Below are 14,446 nucleotides of genomic sequence, written 5' to 3'. Positions count from 1 at the left end.
ATAAGAGCTATAAACAATAAGTGCTAGAGTTTGTTAAACAACATAAACAATACCCTACAATAAGTATTAATTTAGTCAGTCAATATGGAAGCAGTGTCGGTTGTCCTTTATATATTCTGCAAATAGATGGGTCTTCAGTCTGTGTTTGAAGACTGCAAGGGACTCTGCTGTCCGGACAGCAAGTGGGAGTTCATTCCACCATCTTGGAGCCAAGACAGAAAATAGTCTCGATGCTTGTCGTCCATGTGACCTGGACAAGTTGTAGAGGACAAGTTCTCTGGACAAGTTGTAGAGTTTTGATGGCTCTTAGAGGAAGACCAGCAAGTAGCAAGATGCAGTAGTCTAGCTCTGAGATCACAAGAGACTGCACAAGCACCTGGGCAGCTTCCTGCGAGAGAAAGGGCCGAATCCTTTGTATGTTATAAAGGACGAATCTGCAAGACCGGGTTAGATTAGAGTTGAGAACGACAACTGGTTATCCATAGTTATGCCCAGGCTATGGGTAGCTTCGGATGGTGATAACAGGGAGTTCTCGAAGGAAACTGTGAGGTCATGGTGAGGGTTGGGAGTATCTGGGATGAACAAAATCTTGGTTTTACTGGGGTTGAGAATAGATTGCGAAGCCAATTCCACTATGCTGAGAAGCAGCTCTGGTTTGAGTAGATAAGGAAGGGATCTCTCTCTCTCTCTTCTGCTGCCAGCCAAATATGTATTCAACTGCTCTACAGTTGCTCTACACACACTGCTCTACACACACTCCTCTATACACACACACACACTGTTGACAAGGCTTCAGCCTACAGCAGGCTACATTATTTTTAGGCATGCGGGGACGTTCTCAGTAATTACCTTCTTGTCTCCAACACATACTCGGTAAATGCCAAATGCAGAGTCAGAGACAACCACCGCAGAATGCAACCAGATTGGAGTGTTGAGGTCACTGCTATGAATGGCCAATTGGACACAAGGGAGTAGATTTACTCCTTGACGCTAAAAGCCATAGTCAGGCACGGAAAGGTCGATGAGGAAATCCAAACTAAGCTTCCATTGTGTACTGCCCACAGCGGTGCAATGACTAGACCCTCACTGTCTCAGGTTAGAGTAGGTCTAAGACACCAGAGCCATAGATTGCATAGATTGCATATGTCAGAGGGAATGGTTGAAAACAGGGAATGGAGAAAAAGATTTAGGTTCTTTGAAACAGGATATTATGGTAGAAGTCAGGCCTACTTCAGCACTGCTGAAATGAACAACCACCCAAAAGACCTTCAGCATGACAACATGCCGGTGATATGCCAGTTCATTGACAAAACAGCTCAAAACAGAATGGCACTGATTTGATTATGGATATAAACTTATGGTTGATATGAGTAGAATAATGAGTAGAATAAGGGCAGTAAAAGCTGAAAAAACATATGCAAGACAACTCTGGAATCACTGAAGTCAGCATGTATAGGGGTTAGAGAGGAATGGTTCCAAAACGGTGAGTCCGGTAACTAAATGCTAGAGGCTATAGGGAAACCCAAATAAGATGCAGGTAACTGTCCACTGCAATAGTTTTGCAGTGTCTCTTAATCCTTCACGAAACTAGAACAGTAATATTTTGGTCAAGTGGTTATTTAGTTTTTATAACATTTGGTATGATAAGTGTCCATAGGTTTTATATGACTATGGCAAACTACTGTAATTAAGACATAAAAATTGTTAGAGGTGAGGGAGCTCCTGGCACAGCGATAAAGAAGGTCTTTATACTTGTGGCCATTCAAGAAGGAGCTACCACCTTAGTCTGGAATGTTAGGAGCGTCTTTTGCAATTTGGCCAATCAGGCAAGGACACTTCTGATTGAGTAGTTCAGCCTTACCGAAAAAGCACTGCGGATGTGAGTTGAGAAGAGAAGAGGAGAGAAGAGAAGAGTTAGTTTAATAGGTGGTGTCTGAAGGTTTCTTATCATACAGACTACCGAACAGGAACACAATATATGAGTGGACACATGTGCGCACATGTGTATTTGCACTCTATACCAGGGAATAAAGAGGAAGAGCGACAGAGAAGATTACTGCAAGTGTATGTGCCTCTTCTAAACCCTCAGTAGGTTTTGCCTAAAATGGAATAATAGAGAATTCACTTTAAGCTAACTGTGCATGTGCGTTAATGTCTTCAGAAGATTTATGCACAAATGCATCACGCATCTGAAAGAGGTGTATGAATGGGTTTGCCAGCAAGTGGGGCTGTATTCACTCAGAGAAAATATTTATGCTATAACCATTAGAGAGCACACAGCCATGCGATACTCTTATCGTTTTAATTTTATCCATTCAGAATGTTAAATATAAAATAAAATAAGATTTCTTTTCTAGGTATCACTTTATATTTGGCAACATCATTGTGTGTGGGGGTGTCCATATGTACAAGCAAATAATTATCAACATTTTGACATGAAATGGAAGACTCTGAGAATGAAGTCTGCAGATGAAATCATTTAAATATCCCATTTTGGCAGATGAAGAGGATCTCTTGAGCCAAATGGGTGCACATATAAAAAAGATTATTATTAGCCAACAGACTGAAAGACCCACATGGGAAACACACAAGTACTTTTTTTTTATCTCTCTATTTCTGAAAGATATTCTGTGTTAATACAAGTTGACAGAATTACACATTAATTTTCAAATCAAAATGTCAGACTTGATTCGCAGAGATGGGGTCACACGCTTTGAACATTAAAATAGCTTGGTGAAAAACCGAGCGAAACACATTTCTACAATAATGATACAATTTTGTATATCAATAGTTTTCCCACATGCCTGTGTTGATGGACTCAACATTAGATATCTGCACTGCATTTGAAAGTGCTCTGTGCATTTAAAGGTCGATAGGTCTGCACAAGTCCATTTGCTGCAGAAGCTTGACTGATTTAAGTGAGTAGGTTGTGGGCGAAAACTGTGTGTGTGGTTTTGAATGGTGTAATACTGCCAGAGTGCTTTATGGGTAACTAACTGTAGTGCTGGAGGCTACAGTAGTAAAGTCCAAATAAGATGGAAGTGACTGTCCATGGTCCTGAATGTTATAGTATTGACATAATGCTAACCTAAACATCATTCAAAAGGAGTGGTATTACCGCTTTTAGAAATACATGTATGCAAGATTTTAATATTAGATTTTACTTTGGTATGTGACAATTAAAGTCATGTGGCATGACTAAAGTCAAATCCCAAGACTAGTTTACAGGAAAAAGAAAAGTAAAGGTGTTTTTTACCCATCTTGAATTTTAGATTCTCCACCTACTAGAAAAATCCTACTTTGTGAATTATCTTCCTGTGAATAGTTCTGAATACCAGAATGTTACAAGGGGGCTTGTCCATAGTCCTGAAACTTGAACAGATTGTCTATCCTTTAAAATAGATATCCATGAACTGGATTTTCAAAAGCAGAGAGGCTATAGCTGTGTAGCTAAAGTAAAAGAAAAGCTTTATTTTCAAGATTCGTAATCATTGCATGGTAACATTTGCTCTCTCTGTGTAAGATGTCCATGGCTTTTGTTTATCATTAGTTTTAGGAGGCAGGAGTGCCAAAAAGACATCCATAATCTTGCTGATGACCCATCAATGATCCCTAACATTAATTTAAATCAAAATATTTTGCATGTAATATATTTAAAGTGCAGGCATACATAATGTTTACATTTAAAACAGGTGCTGATCAAGTTCTGCACATCTCTCACCTGAGATTATGTAAGGAACATAAAACACTAAAGGATAAAGCATGCCTAAACTGTAACCAAACTGTGCCCAAATAAGTAATTATTTGAGAGTACATTTTTAGCCCATATTTAAACTTCATTCATTCCACTTCAAATTATGGAGCCACACACTTACATACATTGCCTGATGCCTAACACTAAGCGGTGTTGCTATGGTGAAAGAATTGTGTTGCCATGGTAATGGAGGGCTGTTTCTTACCTGCAAGTTGGGGTCTTCTTCATGCTGCAGGTGGGCCTCTTCCGCTGCCTCGACCAACCTCTAAAGAGAAAGATGATGAGCATATGATTCATTACAAACATACTGTACAAGACCTGATGATTTATTGTTAGCAGGGTGTTTTTGCGTATTTAAAAAAAAATACTAATCATTATTAAAAGGGCAAAAGGTACACAGACTACTTCAATACCCCTCAATGTCTAATCATTCACTGCACATAGAACAATTCACGTTATATATTACATCTTTTCCAACATCTTTGAGTGACAACGAGAATCAGAGACACTGAAGCACGCACACTTGATTCTGTGATACATGAGAATATATAGATGGCAATGCAAAGAAGATGAGTGAGCAGAAATATGTAAATGATACAGCAGGTGCAATATGTTCAGACATGATACGATATGCAGCGTCTAGAATGAGACAGTAAGTCCAGACCATTTGACACAGCTTTATACCTTGCATCTAAAAGTAAACAGCATAGGACAGCATGACATGAGAGACAAAGAGAGAGAAAGAGAGAGGAAGAGAGAAAATTATTTACAGAAAAGAGAGAGAAAGTAAACTATTTATGAAAAAGGGAGTCACACTGTGAAGAATTTCTAACAGGTAAACAAACCTGCAACATGAAACGAGGGTAGAAAGGCAATAATAACAATAATTATAATGAGAGAAGTAGGGAAGACAGTCGCCAAGCACAAAAAATGCCATCCTCTCTACAGAGAGCTACGCTGTTGCACCCCAAAGTGCTAACTACCCCAGCAATTAAAAAAAGCAGATGGAGGTGGTGCTATAGCTGCCAGGTAAGGCCTTTCTTAAAGACAAACTCTGATCAAACAGATACTGACTGTTAAGAGTTACGAGCTAGGTGTTTGGGAGCAGACACTTTTTCATTCAGTCAAGAACCACTCCGCCTATGTTAACTACATCGGCCAGGAATTTGGGGCTGCATTTCTGAGCACTGAGGTCAAGGCTGATGCAGCAGATAGCAGCGAGGACCGCCTGTATGCTGAACCTCCCTGAAACACATGCACCAGCAGGTCATGAAGATACACCAAGCTCTTTCTCTGAAGGATGGTGAACAAGCACAATGTCTACAAGACATTCAAAAGGGGTGGGGGCACTGGAGAACTGCTAGAGCCCTTCACAAATGGGCCCACAATACCCACACGTTCTGATGATCCACACAGAACTATAAGGAAGAGCCTTTAGAAATACCATAACAAAACTATGCTACACAAACTAAATCAATTAATTAATTATCAGTTCTCACACTTAGCGTGAAGAAGAGCATCTCTCAAAACACATTTAATGTAAAACATCTGTTTGCAAATGTAACATAATTAATAGTGCATTTAGCCAGCTGCACTGAAAAACTTGATCTCTGGCAGATAAACATCGTTTTTAACAATTTGAACGTAAAACGTTCAGCTCATATTTACTTACATTTGCATTTGTAAACTAAACTACAGGCAGATTACCATGAATCTCATTAATTTCCCCTATGCTTCCACTTCACTTCATGTCAAATCTATTAGTTCTATCTCAAACATCCAACACAAATAAAAGAGGCTTTTAGAAATGATCTCCCTTTCTTTAATTTTCTCCTACAGAAATAAGAAACTAGTCAAGCTGCCCAAAAAAATTCCCATGTTTCTCATATCCACAGATACATTTTACACATACAAATCTAAATTAAAATAGAAAAAAAAATGTAATAACATAGAAATTTTTATGGTTGTGTGCCATGGCAACACTATGGACTGCTTCAGTCTTTGGTTCTGTCTAGATATAATAACTGGTGTTCCTCTGTCTGTCTGTCTGTCTGTCTGTCTCTCTCTCTCTCTCTCTCTCTCTCTCTCTCTCTCTCTCTCTCTCTCTCTCTCTCTCTCTCTCTCTCTCTCTCTCTCTCTCTCTCTCTCTCTCACACACACACACACACACACACACACACACACACACACACACACACAGAGAGAGAGAGAGAGAGAGAGTCTAAGATAACACAGAAACCCACGGCAACAATTCCAGGTCATTGAGACCTGGTGCCCAATCATCAGACAAAGAAAAACACCTGCTACAGTACTGAGAAAAGCCTGCTCTGTCTCACTGGAGAGCCAGGATGTTTTTAAATCAAAAATCTTTAAGCACTGTCATAGCTTGCAGATTAACATTCATATAACCAAACATATTTTTGTTGAAACACTCAAAGGGTCAGTGTATGTATGCTTCACTTCAGGCACAGATTTGAAATATAAATGACACATCCTTTCCCCATGAATTACCAAACCACTGTATGTGTTTGTGTGTGGTGCACATGTGTGTATACTGTCCAGTGATCAAGAAAAAGGCAGCATTTCAAAAGGTCTCGTTGGCTACTGCTCACTAGATAAATGAATGCCAGTGCACTTGCATGCATGGCAGAATAGGTGTTCATATGACATAGATATATACTGTTAATATAAACATTTGATCTAGGAGAGCATTTCCCCCCAAACACTTTTGACCTTTGACACCGATTAAAATCGTCATCTCATGGTTTGGTGTTCCTAGATCATCTTTATTCAGGATCACCAATTTAAATGTCAGCAAGAGGTTTACCTGTAGCACTGCATTTTATTTACATTTATGAAATGTTTACATTTAGTGAAATGTTAAAGCACTTTGGTTAATGGAGGGATGAATGAAAAGATGTAGACAGATGAGTAGAGGATGAATCTCTTTATCCAGTTTGATAACTCCATCAAGAAAATTAAACTTGTTTTCCCATATAACATTTAAAATTCTGATCCTTCCATTTGCTTTTCTCCTTTATTTCTTAGTTTTTACTCATTTTTTGGAAAGTGACCTTGGGATTTTTAAAAGGTGCTATGTACATGTAACATTCTTATTAATAGTAACAAAATCAATAGGTTCCTATGGTAGGATGGTGGAATGAATGAAAGGGCAGAAGGGGTAGATAGATTGAGTGCAGTCAATATGAGATGCAGTTTGGTACATAGGGGTCAACTGTTTAATTTTTTTCCAAGTTTGATGGGAATAGCTTGAACGTTAAGGGGGCTATAAAAGCAATGGTTTCCTATAGAAGGACAGGGGCATGAATGAAAGGATAGTAGGTGTAGAGTGTCTTCAGTATGAAGTGCAGTTTGTGATTGGGACTAGTAGTTTAATCAGTATTGCAAATTTTGTTGTTGTAGCTTTGATTGAGTATCACAATAGAAGTAATGGAATCAATGGATCCCTATGGGAGGATAGAGGGATGAAAAAAGAAGAAAGAAAGTTTAAAAAAAAGAAAGGGATGTGTAGTAATATTAGAGCAACCTTACGATGTGTACTAATTTTGGTGGTTATTGCATATAAGGCTATTTCCTTTTTACTCCTATGGCTTATATGCAATAACCAAAAATTGCATTGATGTCAAAAGGATGAAAAGCGAGGGATGAAAAATAAGGGATAAAAGAGTGATATATTTCTGAAAAGTGAATATGTAATTTCTTTAAATTCTCAAATCAGGCACAGCAGGTTTAATGGTTTTATCTTGAAATGTGTCAACATGGGAACAGTTTGAAAAATTGCCCTGTAAAAGTCTATAGGGAAAAAATGGTCAGATGGAGGAATAAAAAGATGCAGGTGGAGTTCTCTCTAAAATGTGCACGCACACCATTCAGGTGTAGCATAGAGTACCATTCAGGTGTAGCAGAGAGCACCATTCAGGGGCAGCATAGTACATTTCCATATACAAGGAATTTGAATTGAATTAACAATATGTTGACTTGAATTAACAATACGTTAAAAATATAGTAGAGAAATAAAATATATACATAAAAGGAATAGTACAAGTAAGCTTGCCCAGATAGAAGAGCTTATGGACAGCAAGTTTAAGAATGTGTTATATAATTGTAATAGGGCTTGAAGCCAGCTCAGATAGGTGATAACTCCAACACTCTACTGGATGAGCTACCACACTTTAATGACACCGGGCCCATGTGCAAAACAGTTAGGTCTTAGAACCAGTAAAAAGAACCACCAAAGGTGGGGAGATGAATGGCTGCTTTGTTGCGAGGTGAACGAGCTCCCGCTAGACTGCGGCAGCCATTAAACGACCGCTGGGTATATCGCACTTCAAAGGAAGGGAGGACGACAAAACGGGTGGAAAAACTAAACACGATGCCGAGCGTGGAGAAAGGGGAAGACAAAGGACGCCACGGGAAGAATGGCAGCCCTAATGCACTGGGGAAAACCAAACTCCAAGACTTCCCAAAACCAGAAAACAGGGAGGAACTTTAGTGACTAAGGGAAGCCTCGGGAGAGAGGCAGATTGAGAGAGAAAACTGGAGATGGGAGGAGACGTGTAAAAACACAGGCACCCTCGAAGAGCGGAAGTTTTAGCTAAAGGCTCACAGACCTCAGTACCCAGAGTTACCGGCTAGGAGCTTGGCTCAAAACTTTAGCAAAGACCCAGCACTGAGTGACTGGGTCACTGGGCTTATATAGTTCTAGCCCAGCTGTTGGGCATCAAGCCTGATTGGTAGTGTGCCTGACTCGAAGCCTCTCCCTGGTGGCCGCAGGGGGCCTTGGCCTGGTGCCAACCCTTACAACAATGGATAAAAGATGAGCACTACAATGAGTCTATACAATGTGCAATACAATGAGTTTATGTGGGGAACCCGGGTCTTGTTGATGAGGCTGGCTGCAGTTGAGAACAAAAACTGAGCTTGTGGCGAGAGATTTTGGTCAGAATAGACCTCAGCCTCTTGCCAGAGGGAAGTGTTTTGAAGATGATATGTCAAGAGTGGGAGGGGTCAATCATGATCTTGCCTGCTCAATTCAGAGTTCTGGAGGCATACAGGTCTTGGAGTGATGGTATGTTACAGCTAATGATCATCACAGTAGAGCGGATGATGCGCTGCAGTCTGCCCTTCCAGCAGCAGCAGTGTACCAAATGGTGATGGAGAATGTGAGTACGGACTCAGTGATGACAATGCACCACCAGTGGCTTGGCAGGTTGAACGTCTTCAGCTGCCACAAGAAGTACATGCTTTGCTGTGCCTTCTTGGTGCTGGACCTGATGTTCTGCACTCACATGAGGTCATTGGTGATGGTTATGCCTAGAAAGCCGAAAGATTCCACAGTGACAACCGGGGGCAGTCATCCGGAGTGATGGGCCAGGTAGGGCTGCAAAATTTCTGAACTCAACAACCATCTTCACTGTCTTTAAAGGGTTGAGCTCCAGGATGTTTTGGCTGCACCAGGATATACTTTAGCTAAACACTAGTACTAAAGTAGAAGGTAGCCATCTTGAAGGGTGGTGCCTCTCTTAAGCTATGAATACATTACATTCACCAGACACTTTTATCCAAAGCAAGTTACAATTATGACTGAGTACAACTTGAGGGTTAAGGGCCTTGCTCAAGGGCCTAACAGGAGCAACTTGAAAGTGGTGGGGCTTGAACCAGCAACCTTCAAATTACAACAATCATCTTAACAACTAAGCTACCACTGCTTATAGAGGTTAAAGGTCCTTGTTTGCTAGCTGTAAAAAGATGTCTAAACTTCCTAACAGACAGACCACAATCAGTACGGGTGGGCAACTATGTTTCATCCACCCTCACCCTCAGCACTGGAGCTCCCCAGAGTTGTGTCCTAAGCCCCCTGTTCTACTTACTGTACACCTACAACTACGTGGCCACTTCCAGCTCTACCATTATTGTCAAGTTTGCTGACGATACTGTCGTCATGGGCCTGATCTCGGACAATGATGAGAAGGCCTACCTAGAGGAGATTAAACACCTGGAAAACTGGTGAAAATAATCTCCTCCTAAACATCAGCAAAACAAAGGAGCTGATTGTGGACGGCAGCAAAAAGCAGGAGCGGCATTCCCAACCTGTTAGGATCAATGGAACAACGATGGAGAGAGTAGATAGTTTCAGGTACCTTGGAGTTCATATCTCACAGGACCTGTCCTGGTCCCTCCACACAAACTCCCTGGCAAAGAAAGCTTGTCAGCCTTGTCAGCGTCTTTACCATCTCAGACGCCTACTGCCCTCCAAGGTGCTGCAGAACTTCTACACCTGCACTATTGACAGCATCCTCACAGGGAACATCACAGTCTGGTTTGGGAGCAGCACCAAGTAGGACAGACAAGCACTCTAGAGGGTGGTGCATTCAGCAGAGCACATCACTCATACGGAACTTCCTGACCTGCAGACCATCTACTACAACCGATGCCAGATCAAGGCCAGGAGGATTGTGAAGGACCCCACCCATCCCAACAATAGGCTCTTCTCTCTGTTGAGGTCAGGGAAGCCCTTTTGCTCCGTGAAGACCAACACAGAGAGACTGAAGAGGAGCTTCTTCCCACAGGCCATTCAGACCCTGAAACAGGGCAACTGATGAACTGTAGGAACTACTCTGTGTATAATGTCTACAATAACATCATAAAAAAAAATTACAAAAAAATTAAAAACAAAAAAACCTGTAAAAACTATAAATTGTAAAAAATCTGGAAATTGTACATTGTATGTATGCATATTATACATTCCCTCTTCATCCATCATAACATTTATTTATTCATCAAACCGCATCCATTTCTCTGTATCTCTCCTCAGCTCAGACAGAGCAGTTACAAAAAGCATTTCAATGCCAATTATACCATGTATGACTATGTACGTGACAAATAAACTTTGAACTTTGAACTTTGAGATTTCCCTGTGCAGTGCCTGCATGTGAACTTTTACACACCATGGGGATTTGGGCACTATTCCATTCATTACAAAGATGAACAAGAATTGGATTATATACTTTTTATTTCCAGTACACAGAGAAATTACTTTTATGTACAGCTTTTATACTAAAATAGTGTTATATATACACTAAAACATATATAGCACTAACATTGTAATCTACTTGAAAAAAACACTTTGCACTGGGACTGGCAATGACAGGACCAGAGTGGATGTTGTATGGGCAACACATTCCAGTAAGCACTAGCACAGGCACTTTCCACAATGTCCCATGAAATGAAGTTTCAGCCAAGAAACAGGAAGTCAGCCAAGACTGACAAGAATGCATCTCACATTTGTCACTGACTAGTAGGCCTGGTCATGCTTCCCCAGTGCAGTATTGTACTACTGTGTGCAACCATATTGTGTACATCACATATGAACAATAATGCTGCTAAAATTCAAACATATTTTTTATGCAGCAATAAGACTACATGGCTATTTAAATAGGGTGAAAATGGTCTTGCTGTTTTGGACAATTCATATGGATGGTTAATTGCTCAACAAGAAATGAGAAATCCTCAGCCCAAGTACAATGCCATTCATATCTGAGAGGTTCACAGTCTGCGGGTATGGAATACTCTGCAAACTTTGTTTTGCTTTGCTCCTATAGTTTTAGCCGATCATCTCCCATGCTTGCTCACATGTTCCCATGCTCTCAGCCGAAACACTTCATGAGAAGAGTTGTACTAAGTCATAACTGGAAGTTGCTTTGGTTAAAAGTGTAAGATAAATGTAAATGGTGAATGCTGGAAATATCAAACTCAGTCCCATATCAATTTTTCATTAAACCAGGCAGACATCAGGTAGCATCTTTATAAAAGCCAAGGCAATAAACAAGATTCAAATTAAAACACTATTTCTTTTTATTCTGTAAAAAGGGTATTTATGGTATTGCTTAAAGAGTCATAATAAACTTTCAAAGACAGAACATTTTAATGTCTTTTAAATGTTATCAAAAAAGAAGAATGCATGTGTAATGAGGTAGGCTCATAAACAAGTGCGTATCAATTTTTTCATGTATCTGCATCTTCCTTTATAATCCTTGGTTTGACAGACAGTAATTCTGAAATGTGACAGAAAAGCCTTCTACTGCAATGTTCTGTTTGCAGATCGCTTGACGTCACCTGTTCTGGGGTTTGTCCCTCTCTCCTTTCCCTTTGGTTTGCTTTGGCACTCCACTGTAAAGACTGGCCTGTCCAAGTCTTATACTTTGAAGGCCCCATTTTTGGTGAGAGCTTGACACTCCATACAGAAACACATGTACAGAACAGTGAACCATAAACCATTTTTTATTTCCTTTAGTCGCTGTTTTTCTACCTCTTTGCTCCTGTCCGGGTCTCCGCAGCAGTTCCTATGGAATTCTTTGGTCTCGAAAAGACACTCCCCAAAAAAGCAATCGCTGTTCTTCAAGCGTTCCTTCTGAATTTCGCCCTGTCCTCCATCCTCTACCACCTCCTCAACTCTGACCTTTAATTCAATTATCCTCCTCTTTCATGTTGTTGACATCAAGCTTCTGTCCCACTACAACAAGGATATAGGGGCGATACGCTGGGTCCTCAACGCGGCAAGCTATAGCAACTGACATTAAAATATACATCTATTATTTATACAAGCAAAACTAGGGGTAAGGAAAAAAGCAAAGCATTGCACAGCAGAGGGAATGAAAGAGGCACATGGAGAGAGCGAGAGAGATTATGCATGACTCTTCTTAAAGGAAGGAAGAAAGAAATGAGGGTTCACAAAATGTGAGCTGAGTCATACCAGACGCCATGTCTGCCCCAAACAAGCATATAGAGGAGTGTGTACTGAATAAGCAGAATACGTAACAATGTTCACAGCATTTCATGAAAAAGCAACGAGTCTGATGATGGGCTGCCATTGATCTTGGCACAGCACCATCAGGTCAAGGTTTTTAAAAAGCTGGGTTGCTTATCCCAGTGGAGGTTTATCCATGTGGCCTTTGCCAAGCCTGGGTTTGGAGGGGCCCGTGGGTCCTGAGTCATCACACACACTCAGTGACAATAATTAATGTTGTCTAAATTTCCATCAAGAAACTGCAAAGTCAGCAGAAACCTGAAATGAGACTTCCGTTTACTGCCATAAACACATTTTAAGTGGACGCGCGTGCGCGTGCGCGTGCATGTGCACGTGCATGTGTTTGCATGCATGCCTTTGTAAATACAAAAATATAGGTGACAGGTAAAGAGTGCTAACCTGTCACTCAGTTATGAGTCTTATTTTTGATCTGGCTGACAAGAAACAAGACCCAGAAAAAAAATGTTCACACACAAACACAGATGTGCGCACACAAAAATATATAGAAATTCACAAATATATCACATGTATGCAACATTGCCTCAGAATTGCTGGAAACCTCTATAACTATGGGTAAAAAAAAACAACAATTGAATTTCATATTTAATTTAAAAGATAATGACACAACTTCAAAGAGAAGATTAACATAATTAATACATAGTCATGTTTCCTTACCAGTTTTAACCTTAGAATTTATGAAGCTCCCTGGCCTGAAGATATCAGAAATGATTCATATCCATCACACAATAATAAAGTTATAATGGGCTCTGTGTGTGTGTGTGTGTGTGTGTGTGTATGTGTGTGTGTGCGCAAATGCTTGCATGCATGTGTGTATCGGTGTGTGTATGGGTGTGTTTCGCTGGTGCTATTATTCTCCTTGGAGTCCAACATCACACAGGGCTATGCTACTTTTTAATTACCTTTATCTCACACTCAGGCACCACCAGATTATGCCTGTCGCTGATATCCAGAAGGACAAACACTCTCCTGCGGACTCTCTGCCCTTCATTACAACTGTACCTGTAGTCGCACTGTGGCCATCCAACAAGCTGCAAAGTCAAACTAAAGTGGAAATGAGTCTGGAAACGCCATGCAAATAGATTTCTTCTACAGTGATGGATTGTAACAGATAAAAATAAAAACACATGTAAACTCTTATTTAGTACTTTAGTTATCTTCATGGTTTCCAAATATATTGATATTCCAGGGAAATACTGCAGTATTGTGCAGTTACTAAACCTAACCCTAACCTTAATAGATATACCAACAGCAGTAGCAAGCACATCACCATAGTGAGAAACATTCCTCTCCTCCATAGCTTCTCCCTAAGCTTAAATGCAGTCCAGCAGAGTGTTTCGGCTCCTTTGCATTTTCAGGAAACACAAACAGACCTTTCAAACTGTTAAGGGATGACGATATTACCTTTAGTCACAAATTGATGTCAACACAATTACAACTCAAAAGTTCTACTTGTTACTATAAAAAACAATCGCTACTTGTTGAATATGTTGACAGTTTAATTTGCATCAGCAGCAGCTGTTTTGAGTCTAATGCGGCTTAGTCACTCACATCCTTGTCACAATACTTTGATATGTCTGCAAATCAAATGAGCTTCTACTTTCTGAAGAGAGAACATACTGCAGTCTCATTCTAAGTAATGCTGCAAATATTATATTTCTCATTGCAAACTAAACTACCCACTGACAGCCCATGATCAAACTGCTCGGCTTGAAATACCATGCTTCAAGTCTCACGAAAGATGAGCATCAAGACTCTAGCTCTCCCAGATGGCTCCCAAATGAACTTCCACTTGCTGTCCAGACAGCAGAGTCCCTTGCAGTCTTCAAATGCAAACTGAAGGCCCA

General features: G+C 40.4%; 1 protein-coding gene across 2 annotated transcripts in view; it reads right to left on the bottom strand.

Moving 5' to 3' along the window:
* The window catches only part of cacna2d3a (calcium channel, voltage-dependent, alpha 2/delta subunit 3a), a 174,071-nt gene that overhangs the window by 118,139 nt on the left and 41,486 nt on the right, over window positions 1–14,446 (bottom strand). For both annotated transcript variants that reach the window (XM_035536210.2, XM_035536211.2), the window contains exon 4: window positions 3,960–4,019. In XM_035536210.2, the coding sequence (XP_035392103.1) occupies window positions 3,960–4,019 (60 nt within the window). The remainder of the gene's footprint in view (window positions 1–3,959; window positions 4,020–14,446) is intronic.

Source organism: Electrophorus electricus, chromosome 20 (genome assembly GCF_041902795.1).
Source record: "Electrophorus electricus isolate QZ-2024a chromosome 20, ASM4190279v1, whole genome shotgun sequence".
In the NCBI taxonomy this organism is placed as follows: domain Eukaryota; kingdom Metazoa; phylum Chordata; class Actinopteri; order Gymnotiformes; family Gymnotidae; genus Electrophorus; species Electrophorus electricus.
This window is presented reverse-complemented; position numbering and strand designations above follow the sequence as displayed.